Source organism: Anoplopoma fimbria, chromosome 17 (genome assembly GCF_027596085.1).
Source record: "Anoplopoma fimbria isolate UVic2021 breed Golden Eagle Sablefish chromosome 17, Afim_UVic_2022, whole genome shotgun sequence".
Taxonomy (NCBI): Eukaryota; Metazoa; Chordata; class Actinopteri; order Perciformes; family Anoplopomatidae; genus Anoplopoma; species Anoplopoma fimbria.
Window position 1 is genome coordinate 3,050,948 of NC_072465.1, and position 20,932 is coordinate 3,071,879.

The following is a 20,932-nucleotide window of genomic DNA, read 5'->3' on the forward strand; positions in this document are numbered from 1 at the left end:
CACAGTTATTCATGAATAGCTTTATATACGCCCTGATTCACTTCTTAGCATATTGATACATTAAACCTGTCAATTTGAAGAAAAGCAAAGAAGAAGTCTTGAATCTAAAATACTGAATCAGTAATATATCACAGAAAATATTGTCTTCTGCCACACAATAAAATAGTAATTATCGGCACTGCTACAGTGGACATTTTGGCCAGACACCTCAGTTCCTAGGTCAGTGTCATCTTTTGGAATTAGTCATTTTCCATAACGCTATATGACTGTTTATCCCTGTAGACAAATCAGCACATGGCTTCAGTAATTGAGAGGAGGAAGGGGGCCAGTTGGTAGTAGCATTAGCTGCTAACACTAACATTACTTGCCTTGTGTCAGCACACAAGTCACATTCTTAAATTACGAGAGAGGCTTGAAGTGTCACTGGCATATTTTCTGGTGCAAGTGTGAGATTTGAAGACTGCTATTGTGTTGCACACTGCAGCGGGGTACTCAGCTTATATGTGGAGACTAAGGTGGAGGTAAACGCAGTCGGTGTTAGGTATTTGTGTGAAATGTACTTTGTGACTTGGTGGCCTGCTCCACTTGATCTTGGCAGCTACAGCAGCTAAGGACATGAGGGACACACACACACACACACACACACACACACACACACACACACACACACACACACACACACACACACACACACGCACACAACCATTTACACGGATGTTCTGTTTCCATCTACCTCCCATCATGCCCTTTTTCTCCAGAACTCCCCCCATCATGTTCAAACACATTCTCCTTCTTACACACATACACCTTCATCTCGCTGTGTGTTTGATCCCCATTAATGGTTAGCAGGCTCAGGTTAAGCAGAACGGTGGGGCTGCGGTTGCCAGACCTTCTAGCTAAACCCCCTTCTAGCATTAATGACTAGAGGGGGCAATTCCCTTCTCTCGCCCTCCGTCCTACCCTCATCTTTATCCCTCTGTCCTCCATCTATCCCACTATGCCCCCCCCATCCCTACTTTTATAAATCCAGGCCTCGGCTGCCACACACACTCAAGCTCATACTCACACATGCTCCCATGTTTCCATCTAAGCCCAAATTGAGTCCTCCCCTCTCAACTGCCTTCTACTGATCCCATTCCCATGTTTTTAATGATGTCTCACTATCGCTGCTGCGTACCCCTTCATCCCCTCTCTCTCTCTCTCTCTCTCTCTCTCTCTCTCTCTCTCTCTCTCTCTCTCTCTCTCCCACACACACACTCGCAAACACTTGGTATATTTTTTTAAGGAGGCAGAGGTGGAAAATCATGGAATTGATGGTTGTAGGAGGCTGGTTTTGAGCTAGAGTAGGGTGCCACTGTACTACACGCACACACACAACTACACCGACACACACACACGCAAACAAACACACCAGTAAGTTTGCATGACGAATGCAACCATGCTCCCTATTCCCTATTTTCAAATGAAATTCATACACGCACAGCCCTGCTCTCATCCCACGAGCAGACATCTGTGTGTGTGTGTGTGTGTGTGTGTGTGTGTGTGTGTGTGTGTGTGTGTGTGTGTGTGTGTGTGTGTGTGTGTGTGTGTGTGATTGTAGCTGGTGGCCTGGGGTTCCTCAGACAAGACAAGCCAAGCACATTAAGGTGTCACTGGACATATCCACTGATGCGTAGCCTACGACGAGTCCCTCTCTCTCTCACACACGCTCACACACAGATGCAGGACCAGGCGGTGAGTCAGAGTTAGGGGTGAGGCCCGGTGATTTATGACTCGCTCTGTTCCAGCTATATTCATCACTGTCATTATTATCAATGGAGGATATGACAGCAGGAGTGGACGGCCTGCTGTGTGTGTGTGTGTGTGTGTGTGTGTGTGTGTGTGTGTGTGTGTGTGTGTGTGTGTGTGTGTGTGTGTGTGTGTGTGTGTGTGTGTGTGTGTGTGTGTGTGTGTGTGTGTGTGTGTGTGTGTGTGTGTGTGTGTGTGTTTATGTGTGAGACAGTGGGTTATTACAGGGAATTTAAATCATTTTACTGACTTTTCCTGATGTTATATATGTCTGTCTGTTATTGAGTTTATCACATTTGCACATGTGACTTTGTGTGTTAGCAAAAAGGTAAAGATCTGCACCAGTAGACATTTTTTTCTTGACATTATCGATAAGGATCCATACACTCACCCCCAAGCTTCATATAAGCATGCACACACTCACACACACACTGCCCTTGTCATATCTCAAAACTGTTTTACTGTTGGTGTAAATCAGTTAATACATGCACTCAGATTAGAAACTTTGTTAACTTTTTGAATAATCTCTCCTCTATGCAAAAACTGCCACTCTGGGAAATGGTGTCTTGGCTCGGTCAAGACATTCCATCATCAAATCATTTCCCTTTTTCTGTTTTCTAGCCCAAAAAAGGTAGAAGGCACTCGCTGAATTTGTTGCTACAGCTGCCATTCTTGCTGTCTTTGTAGTTGTACTCAGCCTCACAGTGTCATACACACACGGACACGCACATCCTGGTGTCTTTGATGGCAGCCATGCATATGATAGCGGTGTGGAGTGCGGTGCAGGCTAATTGCTGAAAGCATGAATATTCATGGCCTCCGGTGTGGGAAGGGGGAAACTGTGTTTGGAGCGAGCGTCCTGGAAACAGACGGGAAAGACTTGGAGGGCTTGATAAAGTGGAGGGGAAATGATGTATTATGAGTATGCATGAGACAACCTTTGTTCAAGTGTCAAGCATGTGTGTGAGCACATAAAAGCATGCCTGTCTCAAATCGCATTTTGTACCAGTGATGGTTCATGTGCTCGTACATCGATCCAGCCACATCTGCATGTCTTTGAGTCCGCGTTTGCACACGCATACTCTCGGCATTCAAACATATATTTGTGTGTTTTGTGTGTGTGTGGGCTAACATCATTGTCTGACTTTCCATTCAGAATCTGAAAGAGATTTCCCCCTCCACATTTCAACAAGACTCTCATCCCTCCAAGGAATCTGTATCCGTGCACGAGCTCGCACAAAGTTGTTGTTCCATTCACAAGATGTTGGGTTTGAGTCCCAACAATAGCAAACAAAGGTCCGCATTGTGTTGTTGGCTTTCTCAACAAGGCCTCATCAAGTAATATCTTACCCATAGGGTTTTCGTCACACATCAATCGTGTGTGTGTGTGTGTGTGTGTGTGTGTGTGTGTGTGTGTGTGTGTGTGTGTGTGTGTGTGTGTGTGTGTGTGTGTGTGTGTGTGTGTGTGTGTGTGTGTGTGTGTGTGTGTGTGTGTGTGTGTGTGTGTGGATCTGTTTACATTCACATATTACTGGTTCGCTGCCAATCTCGTTAGCAAACACATTAGCACCGACTGACATCAACACACACAATAAGCAGCTGGTTGTATCAATCAACACTGACATTCTAGTGAACTGGATACAGCTAATCAGTCAGTTTTTAAGTAGCTCAAAGATTAATTTTCCATAATTTATCAAACTCTGGCTGACTGAGGAACTACGGAAGCTAACGAGTGCGTAATGCTGCGTTTAAACATCAGCGATTGTTGGCTGACACCTTTGTTTTATCTCTCGGATCATACGGGTAGCATGCAGGGTGTGTGATTTGCATTACATGCTTCAACAGATTGAGAAGAGGAGGAGCCCCCCCCCCAGGAATTTCTTTTTTTGATTGATTTATTTATTTTTCTTAAGTTCCGTTCGGCTACTGAGCCCACTAAGCGTCCGACCTGTTCATTTAGATTCATGAGCACGACTCCAGCATCATCTCTTCCACTCATTGGCTTGACAGAGTAAAGCTTGAATGAGTCCTTTCTGTGTCCTGCACACACACACACACACACACACACACACACACACACACACACACACACACACACACACACACACACACACACACACACACACACACACACACAAACACACAGTTTGAGCAAGGAGGTGGTCATTGTTATGTAAATGTTAATAGACTGGGTGCAGCGAGGCGGAGACGGGAGTACAGTGACTAAAAAGGAGAAGTGCTTCTGCGGGTGGCGGTGTAGCCATGTAGGTATATGGCACTCAATTACAAGAGTTCAAACCATTATAGCACCTTCCGCAACACGGGACTGAGCATGTGCACCCACACACTCATACACAACGTACACAATACTGGTAATCATGCATTAGTTCACTCTCACATGTATGTAGATGTCCACCTTTATAGACCTCTTGTCCTTTTTGGTAACAGCAAATGTCTGTACTGTCAGTTTGGTACTACATTGACTGTGTTTATAAAAAGTCAAATTTGTAAGAGTAATGAAAAACTATTTAACTGTTTAATTGAAAATAATCTATAATTGATTGCTAATTGCAGCTCTACTCCCCTCCTTTCTGTGACATGGAGTGAAAAGTGATAGTAATTCCTTCTAACAGTGGCAGATGTGAGGAGACTAACCAAGATCCAATCATTAGCCACGGAGGAATGGTTTCCATGTCTCTTGATAGCTCAAACTTCACTTCTTCCTCTCTCTTTTTCTCTTAATTGTTTCCTTTTCTTGCACTTCCTTCTTTCCTGTCCTAACGTTGTCTCTTGTGGGGGTTTTTTTGTACTTGATTGAGTGAGTGTGCCTCATCAGAAAAGTGTGCTCAGACACTTGTCTGTGGCGTGATGCTATCAGTCCTAATGGAAGTCTAGCTGTCACTAGATAGCTCTGTCTTTCTCTCATCTCGCTCCGTTTTACTCCGCCGTCTTTTCCCAAAGGATGGCGCGATAGAGCAGACTGATAGGGTTAGAAAAGAGGGCGAGATGGATAGGGAGGTTAATGGTTTCTCCCTCTCTTACCGTCTCCCCCTCCTCCCCTTTTCATCTCAATCAGTCAATCGGCTGTGCAATTGGTCCTCCTGTTGCTTGACAGTGATTGGGGCGGAACGATGTGGCTCTGAATGATTGTCATTGGATGAGGTCAATCAAAAGCCGGCGTGGCCCTCGGAGCTGCTCCGAGTGGCACATCACTGTATTCAGTCCTGTGCCTCAACCAGCAGCCACACTTGGTAGAACGATGAAGTGTCGCTCATGCATGACAGAACAGGGAATTGTTCTGAATTTAAGTCACATTTCTTTGCAAATCCATGCACAGCAGGCCTCTTCAGACCTAGTTATAAAGTATCAGATGGGGAAAACTCAGGGTGGAAAAGCAGAATGGCAAGTTTTCTTCCAGTCACTGTCAGAAATTGCAAAATGAAAAAAACATGACACTGATGAATATAAATGGAGACATTTATAAATAACTCATTATTTTATTTATTTATTAATCAACTCAATTGATCTTTTTGTCTATAAAATTTGAAAAGAACTGTGTAAAACAACCATCACGGTTTTCCAAAGGTGAAAAGTGCTTGTTTTGCTTAACCAACAGTCTAAAAGAGATTCAGTTTGGCAGCAAATGCACACTTGAGATATTTGAGAAGTTTGAACAGGCAAATGTTGACCATTTTTGCTTGATTAATGATTTTGAATTGTCCATCGGCTTTCTCACCATGAGGAGTTCTACTCAGCCTGTGAAAACAGCTCTGTAAAGTCTTCTTTCTCTTCTTTTCTGGACGATGTCAAATATGAGAAAATAACCCAGATGACGCCATAGGGGGTCGATCGGGCTTGGAGACTTACATTTTCTTATGGAAACCCTGCTTAAAAAACTGGAAACAGGAAGCTTGAAGACAGAAAGATGCTGTTTAGTTGCATTATAGGAAATGTAGGATCCAGCATGTTTAAAGCTTGATCCATAATAGAGACTTAAAGTCAGGACATCTCTTCCTCTGCTGCATCAATTTGGACCAATCTGTAATAATACAGTGCTGGACCACCACTTTAACTGTCTTCCTTATTGATTAGTTAACTAATTGTTTCAGCACTAATAATAACCATAAGGCCCAAGTAATTTGTCTTTTTCCTCACATGAAACATGGTTGTATGTATTAGTGTCTAAAGAATTTTATCCTTTTGGTGAAATCCCCAAATATGCAACATTTGCTGATGTCATGGTAAATCATGACATCCTTGATCAGTTAGGACTGTTTTTCGCATCCCTTGATTTGTTTTTGACGTAGCTTTGTTAAAATGCATAGCTATTTGTTTCAACCAATTCTCTCATTTTGCAATAAACACATTGTAATATTGCAGACGCTCCTGTAAAACTTGCTGGCAGTAATTTTGAATGACAGCATACTTATTAGCTATTATTAGATACTAGATTAGATAAATCCATCACACAGATTTTGTTTATTCTGCTCAGTTCTCTCCACAATCACTATCCATCCATGCACCTACCAGGCATGACTTTCACACAGCGACTCCTGTGAGAGCAAATAGAGTAAAGCAGAATTTCTCTTTCCTCCTTTTCCCCCCCTCTTTCTCTCCTCTGCTTCTCTCTGTCTGTGTATATGGTGGTGGGTCGCCTGCCAGTGCTAATGGAAATGCCAGCTGTGTGGCTCCTCACTCCTCACCAAGTCCATTTACTAAAGTGACAGAGTCATTTACCAGGCCGCCGGCCTCTCCCATCCTCACTTAATTAGAAGACCCCTAGGCCTGTCTACCTTAGCTGGTCACATTTACCTCTTTCTCTCTCTCTCTACAGTCTCTTTTCTTCCAATTCTTTGTTTTCTGCGCTTTTTGCAGTCTCCGTCTCATCCTTTGTCTCTGTCTTAGTTTTCCTCTTTTGCTCTCTCATTCTACTTTCTCTCTCTATTTCAGGCTTTCTTTCTTTCATGAGGGACACAGTATTATGGACAAATGGCTACACAAAGAGGTAGAAGGTGTATTGACTGATAGTTTAAGATTAGCTTTCTTTGGAGGAGTTAATGAGGATGTCCATGTGATGACTGATGAGGTCTCACTTCTTTATTTTTCAATGTCTTTTTTTACTCACTCTAGGTTTTGTCTGATTTTGTTTGTGTAGCCAGTCCCAACTGTTGATCTTTTTTCACATTTCCTGTTCTTTTTCTCTCTAGTTTTGTTGAAAAAAGATTCAAATATTTTGTCTTTTCTTTAGGCCATATCTTGGCAATATCTTCAGCAATTCAGCACATAATACACAATTATCATCATAATTCAACATTATGAAGGACAAGGAGATCTACTACGTTATCTGGCTTTTGGAGACATTTTAATGACCATCGGTTTTTGTTTTTTTTAGAGGTTAGGTGATCACTTTTTAGAGTTTTTTTAAGTTTTACTCCCAACTTATTTGAAGGTGCTTCTATATTAGTTTTTTAAGGGTCTTACAAACACACACACCTTCCCTCTGACAGTCCTACAGCTGCAGTGCAGTCGTATGTGTGTTTGTGTGTATACTGTATATATGTTGTCTCAGAGCAATCTCCTAGGAAAGGTGGATTTTAGTCGTCATCTTTATTGGCCTTGAACTCACCATATGAGCACACACAAAGGACAAATAAATAAGCTGTTTGATCTGCCTCTTGTTTTCACCGGTATGGAGTATAGAAGAAGAGATCAAAACAGTAATTCAGAAGAGGAAAAACAACGGAGCGGATGAATAATTGAGCCCAGTGCAGGTAGAAAGAGATAAATTAAAGTGGCGAAAGACAAGGAGAGCTCATTGGGAGAGAGAAACAGCAGGCACAACACAATATGAGAGAGATAAAGATAGCGAGGGAGGCAGGAGGGCAGTGGGTGCAAAGAATACTGCAGGGAGTGAGTTTTGAGAGAGAAAACAAGAGCTTACAGCTATCACAGTGGGCACTATTTTCTCTGACTGACACATAAAGACCTAATTCACTAAAACAGGTCTGCAGCAAACAATTTGAGCTGACCACAATGGCCATATCTGTCAATAACATCTCTACAGTGTAACAGCAATTTTAGTATTAGGACTCCAGTCAGCAAATTGAATGTGACAACAGATTTATTTTATTTTTTTGATGGAAGACAATGATGTGATTGCTGTTTCTCACTTTTCATTTCTCCTCCTACACAACCTTTATCCTTCATCCCCTCTCTTCACCCATCCTTCAGCACCTCCCCTTCCTTTTTTCCGGTTGCCAGACTCTCAGAGTCTTGTTTGCTTTGCTGCTTATCTCCAATCAGTCAACACATCGAGCTCCTAGCCAGTCATTGATCTCCTAAGCCCCTTACAATCCAGTCAATGCACACATGCTAACCCAGCCTTTGATTCAACACCCCCCCTGAGCAGCTATCCCAGCCCTGGAAGAACGAACACTTACACGGAGACCCTGTTGAGAGACATGTTTCTGTACTACGCCCAAGGGATACCCAGACCACTACTGGGTAGAACCCCTTTTTCTAATGCAGGAAGGATATGATACACTGGTGCCAAAGCAGAAGATGGCAACATGAATTACAGCCACAGCACAGTAATGACCGCCACAACACATTTTAGAGCGACAGTTGCAGACCTAACAAATGAGTCCAGTTGAATTTGTCTTTTTATTTCTAGTTCTCTGTGTTATTCTTTGTTGTTCTGAGGCATTTAGTGGCAATGTTGGTAGATATTGATTTTTTTTTTTTTCATGCACATGGCTGTTCACTGCCAGCACAGACTAGACCACAGGAAGATGGAAAATGATTGACGGTTGTTGAAATAATGCAGGAGTGGTTAATGCCGGTCTACAGTGAGGAGGCGATGGAGGGAAGATGACAGGTGATAACCTCTCTCATCTTCTTCCTTCTCATCCTCCTCCCCTTGCTGTCTGCTCCTTCTGTCAGTTAAATTTATTTTTCTGACTCTTTTTTTTTTTCCTGCTCCACCACGGCTGGTTGAGATTACAGAGTAAGGTTTGGATGAAAGGAGAGGAGCAATAAAAGAGCCACACTTTTATGAGATTTCTCCGATTTTTTTTTCTCTGGAAACTGAACATGTGATCTTTTTTTCCCCAAATACATGCAGTTTTCTTAAATGTGCATGCTGACTGTAGACGCGTGCTCTTTCCTTAAATTGACACTCCATAGTAAAACCAAATGTCACTCATATTTGTGCCTTAGCTGTGGGATTAGAACCATATGAGGTTAAGTGTTGAGCACAGGAGGTTCAGTGATAGGCACTCGGCGTTACTAATTTATGATGCAGGGTCTCATGCAGATATCTAAAAATAACTGAAAATAAACATAGATTCCTCTTTCCTGGCTCCCAGACAGCGTAACACATAGAAGAGGCTTCCTTCTGGGAGACATCTCTGTGACGCCCCCCTCCTCTCCTCCTCTACTATAGTCTGCCCCTGTGTTTGAAAATGTTATAAAAAAGGAAACAACAAGGCTGATCTTTTTTTACATCTGTAGATTTAACAACCAATGAAAAGCAATGCTGAAAGCTTTACAGGTCCGTCGGGTTTTTTGGGGGGGGTGACCGTCGCAAAGCCTGTTAGCGGGACGCTTAAAGGCAGGTGAAAGCGCTCTGTAAAAAAAGATTGGAGAGGAAAGGTGGAAAGTTTTATAGCAGAAAGGAGATGTCATGGCATTGCGATATGGTCGAGTAGAGGGCTGACAACACGGGGGGAGAGAGAGAGAGAGAGAGCGGGGAAGGAGAATTGAGTTACAGCGGTGGATGCTATTGTAAATAAGGAGACGGCAAGAGAGAGGAGATGGCGGCCTTGGTTTATAAGGTCATTTAAAGGAGTAATGTGGCACACTGTCGGGCATTGGCTTTCATTAAAAGAGCCATCGAGAGGCAGACGGGGAGGGTGTGTGCGTATGTGTGTCTGTGGGTAAGCGGTTTTTCCAACACACATGCAGGAACACATTTTTTGGGGGGATCTGCATGCGGTTGTACAAGCTCCAGTAAAGTATTTTATTATCCCCACTAGGGAAAACAACCATCATAGCCCCCTACCACATCAACAGCTGTACACCACTCCCACTAAGTAGAGCCCATAGTGTGTTCACTAGTACTAGAACTGTGAACAATAGACCATATCTATCATTACACAGGGCAGTGATAAGGTTATGCTAGCTCGCCAAGGACCCATAGTGTTAGCATGATTTATGTGAACCATTGTCCTTAATCACAGTCATAATGATTCATGGAAAGGACAAGGGGGAATTTGTCAGCGTCCGTGATGATATGAGGAACAGGCCATTCTTGCTCCTTTTACTCTTCTTTTTATTTTTTTGTTACATCGTGAACTTAGGAGGAATCATGTGATGATTTCTTTCTCCCAAGGTGTCCAATCACAAATCCTCAACCAAAGCTGATTTGGCCTCATCCACTTTTCCATTATCTGCTCATTCGCTCACACTCATTTTTCCCCCTCTGTCATCCTTTTATTATCAAAGACGCACCAATCCCTCGTTCCATCCCTCTTTCAGCTCTCCTTTCAGATGAAAACTAGACTCACACTTGTTCTGACAATGACACATAGCAGCCGTCTGCCACCATATCCCATCTACTCAGCACAATGTCCTCGCCAATGCGGCCCGTGTGTGTCTTCCATTACACCTCTTTTTCCCCTCTATTCATCCATCCAGCAGCTCTTCCAGTAGATGACCACCTCCATCTCTCTCCACCCCTCCTCTGGTCCTCACCATTACTTGTTTACATCATTTCATCCGTCTTTATCTCTCTCTGGGCAGCTAGCAAGATAGAAAGCTACTGTACTGGGGTCTGCGGAATGAATGAATGAATGAATGAGATGCTCAGAGAAGGATGAAGATTGTGGGGCAGAGAAGGAACATAAAGAGTAATGGAAATAACCAAATGTATAGTGGGGAAAGACGGAAACGGAGAAAGGAAAGAAAAAGGCGGATTAGTGGCACAAAGTGTCAAGTGTTTTTGTCTGTCTGCTTGAGCAGCATTGTTCCGTCAAAAAAGCCCCAAGGCCGGTCTGATACAAGGCATTTCATAGCATAAATGAGTTCCATCATGTCATATCTATCTCACATCTGTGTTGTACTTAGAGCTCACGGAGGAAAACCCCGGCCCCGGTTTAATATTTCAGCGCTGCGTTCCTTTGTCGGCCTGATTTCCATCCTGCAGCTAACCAGCTTTATCTCTTACCTCAGGCCTCTACTCTCTTTCTGCCATATATATATTTTTTTGTCCTCTTATCCCTCCATACATCTCTCCGTCTCTCCCCTCCCGTCCTTAACTCGTAAAAAAGTCGGTCCCCGCCAGGCCAGTCACTGCTTTAGTCCCCACATACCACTTGAAAGGGGTTCTCATGGTTAAATCGGTGTGTGTCCCCCCGCTATATTAGTGCTACCCAAGGGTAGGGTTGTTAAATGCTGTTACTTACTGATCGGCTGGCTCGCTCTCTGCTGCATGATTTAAAACTGGCCTGCTGTCTGTGGCTATTTGATACGTGCACACACACACACACACACACACACACACACACACACACACACACATCATGAAACAGGGATCAAGCGACTCATCAACCTGGGGCCCGGTGGTGAAGAAAAGTTGAATGTGTTGAGCTGACACTTTCAGCACATGTGCACACACAGACCCGCAAAAGAACACGTGCCAGCTTTGTCGCACACTAGCATTTGGCGCATATGCTAGCAATCTGTCACTCACTTAAACGCACTCACATCTCTCGTGAATATCCTTAAATACGCTCACACTTTCTGACCCATTGGGGGCCATGTTGTGAACCATCTGTCATCACCTTTAGCAGGAGTTGGAGGGCCAACTTAAACACTTGATCTAGTTTCTTAGGCAACATCTGTAGCCACACCAGGCTCGAACATCCAGTATGGCAGTGAATGACACACACACACACACACACACACACACACACACACACACACACACACACACACACACACACACACACACACACACACACACACACACTCACACAGGCTCTGTACAGACACTTTAATATACTCTCTCTCTTTCTCTCATACATGACACACACACACACACACACACACACACACACACGCTGGGGGTTTGTCCGTCTGCTCCTCTGCCTCCCATTGGTTTTTGAGGTCACCTGTCAATCACAGAAGCATTGCCACAGCCACCTGTCAGGTGTCCCAGCATGCATTGCGAGGCCTCTCCTGTATACGCTTCACTGGAGGCTGTCACACACCGCTGGACCGGAATCAGAACCAGAACACACACATGCACAAAGACACACACACACACACACACACACACACACACACACACACATACACACTCTGACTGTTTGTTGAATTGAATCAGTCTGATAAGCTGTCAAATGCTCATCTCCATCCAGCCGAATATACTGCTCATTTTACAAGTTTGATGACAACGAGGATACTAATTATTTCTTCATCACCTATTTGCCCTCTCTCTCTCTCTTTCTCTCTCTCTGTCTGTCTGTCTCTCTTTCTCTCTCTGTCTGTCTCTCTTTCTGTGTCCCTAGGTGGTGAGAGTTCCAGTGGAAAGCTGCGAGCAGTACACCACTTGTGGGGAGTGTTTGGGCTCCAGAGACCCTCACTGTGGATGGTGTGTCCTCCACAATGTGTAAGTACCACACACACTCATGCACACATTAACACACTTCACCCCTGGCCGGTACCCATGCAGTGGATTGTACAGTAGATAATTATGAAAGAAGTGTCGTCAGGGGTTTTTAGGTGTGTGACAGCTGATCAAGTTGGAGTGAAAACACCCGACGGAATGATGTACACATGAAGCTCAGTATCCCTTTGTAACCCCAGATACTCCAGTTCTGGTTGTTTAAAGGGAAATTCCACCCTAAAATAGAATACAGGTTGTGGCTTCCAGGGGTTATTTTCAAGTTATTCTCTACTGAGAAAGTATCGAGGCTTGAACTGATGAACAGTGAATAGTTTTACTCTATTGACACTGAAGTTACGAGTAGTAGTTATATATTCCAGAGTTTTTGAATGTAGGACAAAAATGAGCAATACAAGTTAAATAGAAAAAACTGGCACAATCTCGACTCAGTGGGGGGCATTTTCTTTCTGAAAGTTTTAGTAGAGAATAGAGACTGTATCAATTTGTGGTCTGGCCTTGGGGCTTTTTGTGGGTGTCTACAACTGTGAAGAAGTTTGGTGTTCCTTTTAATTATGACTTGTAAAGACTTGCAGTTTAGCTTGCTGAATATAAGAGAGACCATGATATTCAGAACTACCATTTTCTGAAATTAAATTATACTGATGTGTTCAATCTTGACCACTAAATGAGTGTTTCTTTGCTTCCTAAACTGCATTAAAATGTGATTGTTGATGTACTGTTAAATGATATGCAACACCTTTTACATGAAACAAATTTGCTATACATGTAAATACGCAACTGAAAGGTGAACAGTGTGAAACCTGGAAAGGCTGTATAGAGAACCTAAAGACTACACAGGCAGCCAGTTGCTGCTTTGAATGTGGCCTGTGTTGACCTCGAGAACTATTTTTAAAACCTTGTAATAACTTGAGTAATGTGCCTCTAACACCTTTTAATTAGGCATAATTTTGATTCATAGAAGAGTCAACTGACTAAACCTGTTAATAGCACATAAATAACACAGCCTGGCAGGCTGCGTCACTGACACTCCCATTTATCTTTGTGGTATTTAGCTTCTTTTTTAATACTTACGTGAGAACTGTTTGGCAACAGATTAAGGATTAGTCACTTCTAGTGTTAGGTTAGCGGTCTAGGTTTTTTTAAGATTACTGTACAAGATTAGATTTGTAACGGAGAGACTGCAGGTTTGCAGTTATGTTTATACATTAAATCTAGTACTCACAAGTGTAGTGATACAAAGTAAAACTGTGTCCGATAGTAATCTCTCCATTTCCTCCCCTCGACTTGATAGCGCGTGTGTATGCACAAAGGAGAGTGTGAGAACAGTTCCATGTTATTGAAAGGTTACAGGATGTTAAAACACAGTTGGAACTCCTCAAGCATTTGGCATGATGCCATCTCTTTGTACGTTAATTAAACTTACAAAACACATCACCAACCAGTCTTTCCTCAAGGCACACAAACACACACAAGCACACACCACCTGTGTCTCCATTTGGCACACACACACATCCCTCCACACACACACACACACATATTTTAAATTACACACACAATCATGATGGACTTAATCCAGTGATATCCTTCTGTTTGGGCACATTTTGACCTTGTGTCTTGAATGCAGCTCGCTCATTGCTTCCCTGATAGTGTTGCCAAATTTTGTCGAGGTCCTTGCAGGCAAATTGGTATTAATAGGCAAATTATTTATAAGCCTCATTCAGCCCTCTGGTGCTTTTTCACCACATCTTATTAAGAGCCATGGTAGTTTCAATCATCAGTGGAATTGAACGCGGAATACACACACACACACACACACACACACACACACACACACACACACACACACACACACACACACACACACACGCACACACACACGCAGGTGTTTCTGGACAAATGAGCACACTTCATTTAAACGCAATTCACACAGTCACACACCAGAGGAGCAAACAAAGGAAAAGAAGTCCATAATGAGAAAACGTGTACATACCTTTGTGCATCTCTTTTCGTGCCTTTACAGTGTGCGTTTTATGTGTGTGTGTGAGTGTGTGTGTGTGTAAGTAAGTGACTCCCGGGGGAGCGGTTGGCGACAGCTTTTTCTTGCTGAGCTCGAGTGAAGGCTAACTAAACGAGGGGATGGGGGGCTGCTGCTCACAGGAGGCAGTTAGCATTTTTTTTTTCCTGCCTCTCTTATTGTAAAGGCCTCACAGAGTGCCACATCAGCACTTTCCTCTCACCACCGGGACCAGTTGTTGTTAGCGCGAAGGTGAAGTGATAGCTAATGCATTATGAATAGCTAATAGTAAAACCGCTGCAATACTGGGCTGTTTTTTAGCACGATCAGTTGGCTCGTAATAAGCAGTGGAAATTGCTGACCCCATTGATATGCAGGCTGGTAGGAATTGTATCTTTTTTACGGCTCAGGGAAACTTTAATGATTGCCTGTATATCTCCCTAGAAGTTGGAATCGGGAGGCGCTGTAAACTGAAAAGATGAGGGAGAGTGGATGTTCATATAGCTTAGCGGTTCTTGCACAAATGTCAGGGCCAATGAGGTAATGACGTAAAGGCCTACAGTAATGGCCGGGGTAGCTATTAGCCTATTTGTCTTCTGTTATTGCTCCCATTTCTGTATGACGGTGATGGCTGTGCATGTTTGTCATCTTAATATGATTGCCATATTAGCTTAACAGTTGCTCATATTCTCTCTCTTCTCTCCTCCCCTCCCCTCTCGCCTCACTCCTCTCTTCTTCCCCTCCTTTTCTTCTCACCTCTCCTCACCTATCTTCTTCCCCTCCACCTTCCCTTTCTCCTCCTCTTTTGCTGCCCCACCCTAGATGTTCCCGTAAGGACCGGTGTGAACGAGCAGGAGAGGCCCAGAGGTTTGCCTCCGACCAGAGGCAGTGTGTGGAGCTCACCGTTCAGCCAAGAAACATCTCTGTCACCATGTCGGAAGTCGAGGTATGTCTTCTCTTGCATATAGTGCCAATTGTAGTGGATACATTTAAACAACATTACCAGTCGAGAAAAGTCAGGGTATGAAAAGGGCTTGTACCCGTTCTGTGAAGCATGCTGTTGTCCGAAACAAACACGGCGGTGCCATGATACATTTCCACCTGCTTGATACAGCCTTATCTTTATGCATCTATTGTCGTACACACATAAGTGAAGTGTGACGATGAAACATCCACCAAGGATGCAACAGAAACTCTACTTGTAGATTTAACCAGAAATGTTCTTTTCTTGGTCTTGCCATCTATATCTTGGAGCTCTCATTCTGTCAGCAGCTCCTCAATGTAACCACATAGGTTTGACTGATTACAGTTTGCCTTCACTTTCTCTCTGCACATTAACACGGACACATTGACCTTGCTGTAATAGCTGCTCCGAGTGACGCACACATGCACGCACACAAGAAACGCACTCACCCTCCTTTATTCCTGCTGCTGTCACATGTACTCATACCCACGCTTCACTCCACCCACCCCACCCACCTCCCTTCCGCAACACCCATTAACCCCCATGTCATATCTTATAACAATCCATGTACACCATGTCCTTCCATTGATCTTGTAATGATTGTCCCCCTTTCTCTCGCTAGCTGGTCCTCCAGGCTCGTAACGTGCCTGATCTTTCAGCGGGGGTCAACTGCTCCTTCGAGGACTACGTGGAGACGGAGGGACGGATCCAGGGTGGACACATCTTCTGCCTGTCTCCCTCAGTCCGGGACATCATCCCAATCACAAGGAACAAAGGTGGGGACAGGAAGGGGTGAAGGGTGATGAAGTCATCGGGGTAGTGAGGTTACTGGGTGGGGGCAGTGGGCAGATTAGGGTGTGGTTATGAGGAGTTCTGGTGATATAGTTCAGTAATGGACTCTTTTTATGATAGTACTCTGTATTCCATTTGACATGTTTTATGTATTTGTCGTCTCTCCCTCTTTTCACTATATGCTGTATGTTCATCACCATGGGCCAATGTGTCTTTTTGTACGTTAGACTTTGGCAGAGCTAGAACTGAATTTTAATGTTACCAGATGATTTGTTTAGTGTGTCTATATTCAGAATACCTTGTCACCACTAATAACGCTCACCCATTCCCTTTCAAAGCCATAAACACAAGTCTACATTTATCTACTGAAAATAGAACTGTTTTTGAATTCCCATTACCATGCATTATGCACTGTTGTCAGTTCCATTTTATGTGTTTTTTTTCTATCTAAAGACACTGGTTATGCTCTTACTTCCTTTTCAAAGCAGTGACTTCAGTGTAGTTTATCGTCATATTTAAAAATATCTGCACCTTTTTTTTTTTTTTTTTTTTTTTTTTTGCTGATATTTTGCACCTGTTTTATGTCCAATTCTGTCAAGCCACAAATGATAAGAACTTGTTTGGTATCCACATTCAAAGCACTGAAAACATGTCAGTACACTCTAAGTTTCCTTAAAGTGACATCTCAGAAGATGTTCAAATGAGCCAATTATGCCCCATTTCTCCCCCAGTTCTCATCAGCTCCGGCATCCAAACACTGATTGGTGCTGCTATTTTTAATGCCACCCTACTGTGGGTGTGACATGAGCGCCGTGTTGCTAAGCTACAGTGTTTCTTTGTGTGTGCGTATTATCTGTTGAGGTCACACAATTGGAATTCAAAATTCAAGTGTGACATAGTGTCGATGATTTGTCACGTATATTCCCTGTGATTAAATGTGATTGTTATGTATTTTTGAGCTGTTTGCTAATTAAATCATGTTAATTTTGTTTTCATGTATTTGTTTGGTGCAGGTGACAAGCGGGTGGTGAAGCTCTATCTCAAGTCCAAGGAGACGGGCAAGAAGTTTGCCAGCGTCGACTTTGTCTTCTACAACTGCAGCGTCCACCAGTCGTAAGTTACAATGATTGAATATTTTTGGGTACATTAGCCATTTGCTCTTTTTTTTTGGTGTTGTTTTACTCTTTTCCCTCTTGTTCTTTAAAGAGATTATGTCTTTGTCTATTCTCCCTGTGGGCTGTCTCATGTTACTGTCCATGAGAAATACATTTAGACATACAAACACACACACACACACACACACACACACACACACACACACACACACACACACACACACACACACACACACACACACACACACAAACACACCCTCCTCCCCCTCCGACCTCCACAGGAGGCTCGTGTTACCCTTTGAGTTAAAAATCGAATGCACCGTATATGAGAAACGATTGTGATACGAGATGGTAATTCTAGTCTTATTATCATAACCCACGACACACACTAATGATACTTCAATGATTAATTCATTATGCGATGGTTTGCCATAATGCCTCCCAATCACAGACTCTAACCACATTAATTTCTCTTTCCCACTTGATAAAACAAATACTTCCAGCTTTTTGGAGCTCTCGGATACTCAGTCTGGTACTTATTTACACAATAAAGACAAAGTCAAACACTGTATTATAATAATAATAATAATAATAATAATAATAATAATTAATCCTTTATTAGTCCCACAATGGGGAAATTACAATTCTCTGCATTTAACCCATCCCGGAGGAGCAGTGGGCTGCTAAGAAGCGCCCGGCAAATGAAGTCTTGTCCTTTTTTTTCCGAAAAGAGTCAGTCTCATTCACACTCGAGACGCCCTCAGCTATCTGCCAAATCTCAGTTCACTGCCTCTCCTAATCCACCTTCTGCCGAAAATCTCCACCATCCATGGAACAACACCCCTAGGTCAGTCCTAGCACAAGCCCGATGCACCCTGCCGGGGTAAAAGAATCCTCTAGCCCCCCCACCCCGCCCCACATGATACCCCGCCTGCTGCCCATCCACGACTGATCCAGGGGAGGCTGAAACGTCTGCTTGGGTATTAGCTGAGGGGCAGCAGATGGCTAGGAGGCCCCTGGGGTACCGCAGGGCTCCATCCTGGCTTCCCTCTGGATGTTAGATGAGCCTCCTTCGAGGATTGTCTGCAAACACACACACACACAGATACACATAGACATGCACCACCGCACCTCTCTCCCCTCTGTCACTTACATCTCATTGAAGCCCTGAATGTCTTGGACACCTTATCCGTTACCATGACCTTTAACCCGCCTACCCCTGTCTCCCTGCCCTCGTAGAGAACAATCCCCTGCCACAACAATGATAATTAGCTCAGCTGGTTAAGGGTGTGGTGGTTTACAATGTCAACTCCCAGTTAATTCCTGTCCCATAAGGACCCTGTGATGTTTGCTCTAACTCCCAGCACCTCATACTGCCTAGGGTACATGTTGCAAATCCTGTCGGTACAAATTGCTTCATTTTGAAATCGTAAATGTAAAAGTACCCCAGTCTCCTCATGGATGTATTCAAATGTGATGTCACATTAAAGATACTTATATGGCCATGATCTCCCAAACCGAGTGCGAGACATGTATGAGAAGTGACGCAGACAAGAGAGTTGGCCATTTGAAGACATTACCCCAATGAACTCTGATTAAATCTGTTCCCCAGGCTAATCTAATACAGCCTTGCAGTGATGTAATGGACACGTTCTAATGAAGTTACAGATACGGCGCGTTGCATCTTCAGCAGCGACTCCGATGGCGACGAGAGATGCTGAGATAAGAATCCCATTTGTAGCTGGCACTCCGACCCGCATACCCGCTGTGCCCTCCGGACGTCAGAGTGTGTGGCATCTGATGAGATCAGACTGGTAATGTCGTTGGCGTAATGGCGGCCACATGCAAGGCCCCGTTTCCAGGATGCTTGGTCATTCCTTGCAGAGCCGAGTTTTCCCTCTAATGGGCTCAAACTCAAAATATGCAGGCTTTTGCACAGTGAAGGATGCAGAGTGACACTCTCAACACATGCAGACACACATTTCCGGGCAGAGGCAATATTCATCAGCTGTTCCTGCACATCTATTTTTATTCATACAGCAGTGTGTATACTGCTAACGTTAACTCAGCTTTTCGGAAGTCAAGGCATGAGCACAGCATTGGAATTACCCCATCATGTTTCTGAATAGTTTACACTCACATATTGACACCCAACCCCCATCCCCCAAAAACACACACCCTCCCCGCTTATTTACTCAACTGATTACGTTGTGGCCCTTGCCTTTTCAAAAATGCCATAAATTTACATAGTGGTATTAATCTAATTAGAATTCCCACTGTTTCAGTTTAAGGATTGCTGAGATTGAAATAGAAAATTACCCACGGCCATGATTGCTGCTTAATTAAATATTTCCATACGCTTTTTCTCATCCCACATCCCCCCATTTATTAAAGATAGGGAAGATAGTCTGGCAATGAATTGGGGGTGTATATATGTCTGTATAAAGCCACATGGAGCACCTTTTACTTGCTATGGTTATTGTGGCTCGGAGAAAAAGTGCATAGCAAGAAAGTGTTTTGTTTCTTTGATAAAGAACAATGTAAAAAGCTGAGAATCCAGCCCAAAACAGAGATAATTTGTTCAGCTGGTTTGAGTGAATTCTACAATGATTTTTAAGTATTTTTTTTCCAAATCTTGCAGAAATTCTTGCGCTATTTTGCACAATTCAGAGTGCATTTTATTTCCTGTAAACTAAGACATGCATTAATACAATTGTGTGTATGAATACTAGTCCCTCTGAGCTTTATTGACCCCCCTCAGATTTAAAAGTGATCCAGTAATGACAGGTGAGACTATCTAGAGAGTCATTCAATTTTTCACCTCCACTCCTTTGAAATGAATAGTAGCCAATAAATAACTCATTTTGCCAAGTGCAGGAGTGTCAAACTCGCCTCACCAAGAAAGAGGATTGTATTTAGCACTCCAAACTGACCAAGGAGAGAAAAGAGGAGGGAAATCATAGCCCATTGTGTCGGCCTTGAAAAAACACTACGGCTCCAGAGCTCGATTAGCATCTCAATATGAACGGATTAAATTAGCATGATGAGCGTGGCCATACGGGCAGCGTGTCTGCAGCCGCTCAAAGCTTCTGAGTGGCTAACGGCGATAGCGAGTGACAGGAAGGAGGAACAAGGAGGTACTGGGGGGTCTGTAAAAGGGAGGCCACCAATGGACAAGAGAAGAAGAATGATTGAACGTCCCTAAATGGCCCTGGGTGGGCTTTCCCTAAAATTGTGTGCACCCAGGCTAAAAGAGAGACTCTGAGATCCTGAGGCAGCTTGTGACAGGGGGGCCCTGGTTACTTGGAGGAACCAAAGAGTAAGCAGTAGGGGGTTGTCAGACGTGGTCTACTGTTGGCCTTGGGTGGCACGCGTAATGGCACCGTCTTTTATTTCAAAGGCCGTGATCATAAAAGTCACAGAAAGTTGGCAGTGGTTACCTGCTGATATTTTGCTCGTTATTTCAAAGTCAATGGTACACTAACGAGGTTGATTCGACATGAATAAAAGATAAAAGTCCAGATAAAAATGATTATTATCAGGGCTTAGCGACAGATGTGTTTGGGTGT

At 43.5% G+C, this 20,932-nt stretch overlaps 1 protein-coding gene across 1 annotated transcript in view; it reads left to right on the forward strand.

The window, feature by feature from the left end:
- The window catches only part of LOC129105266 (plexin-A1-like), a 186,626-nt gene that overhangs the window by 88,277 nt on the left and 77,417 nt on the right, over positions 1-20,932 (forward strand). The window contains 4 exon segments of the mRNA XM_054616196.1: positions 12,360-12,460; positions 15,315-15,438; positions 16,079-16,232; positions 17,262-17,361. Coding sequence (XP_054472171.1) covers positions 12,360-12,460; positions 15,315-15,438; positions 16,079-16,232; positions 17,262-17,361 — 479 coding nt within the window.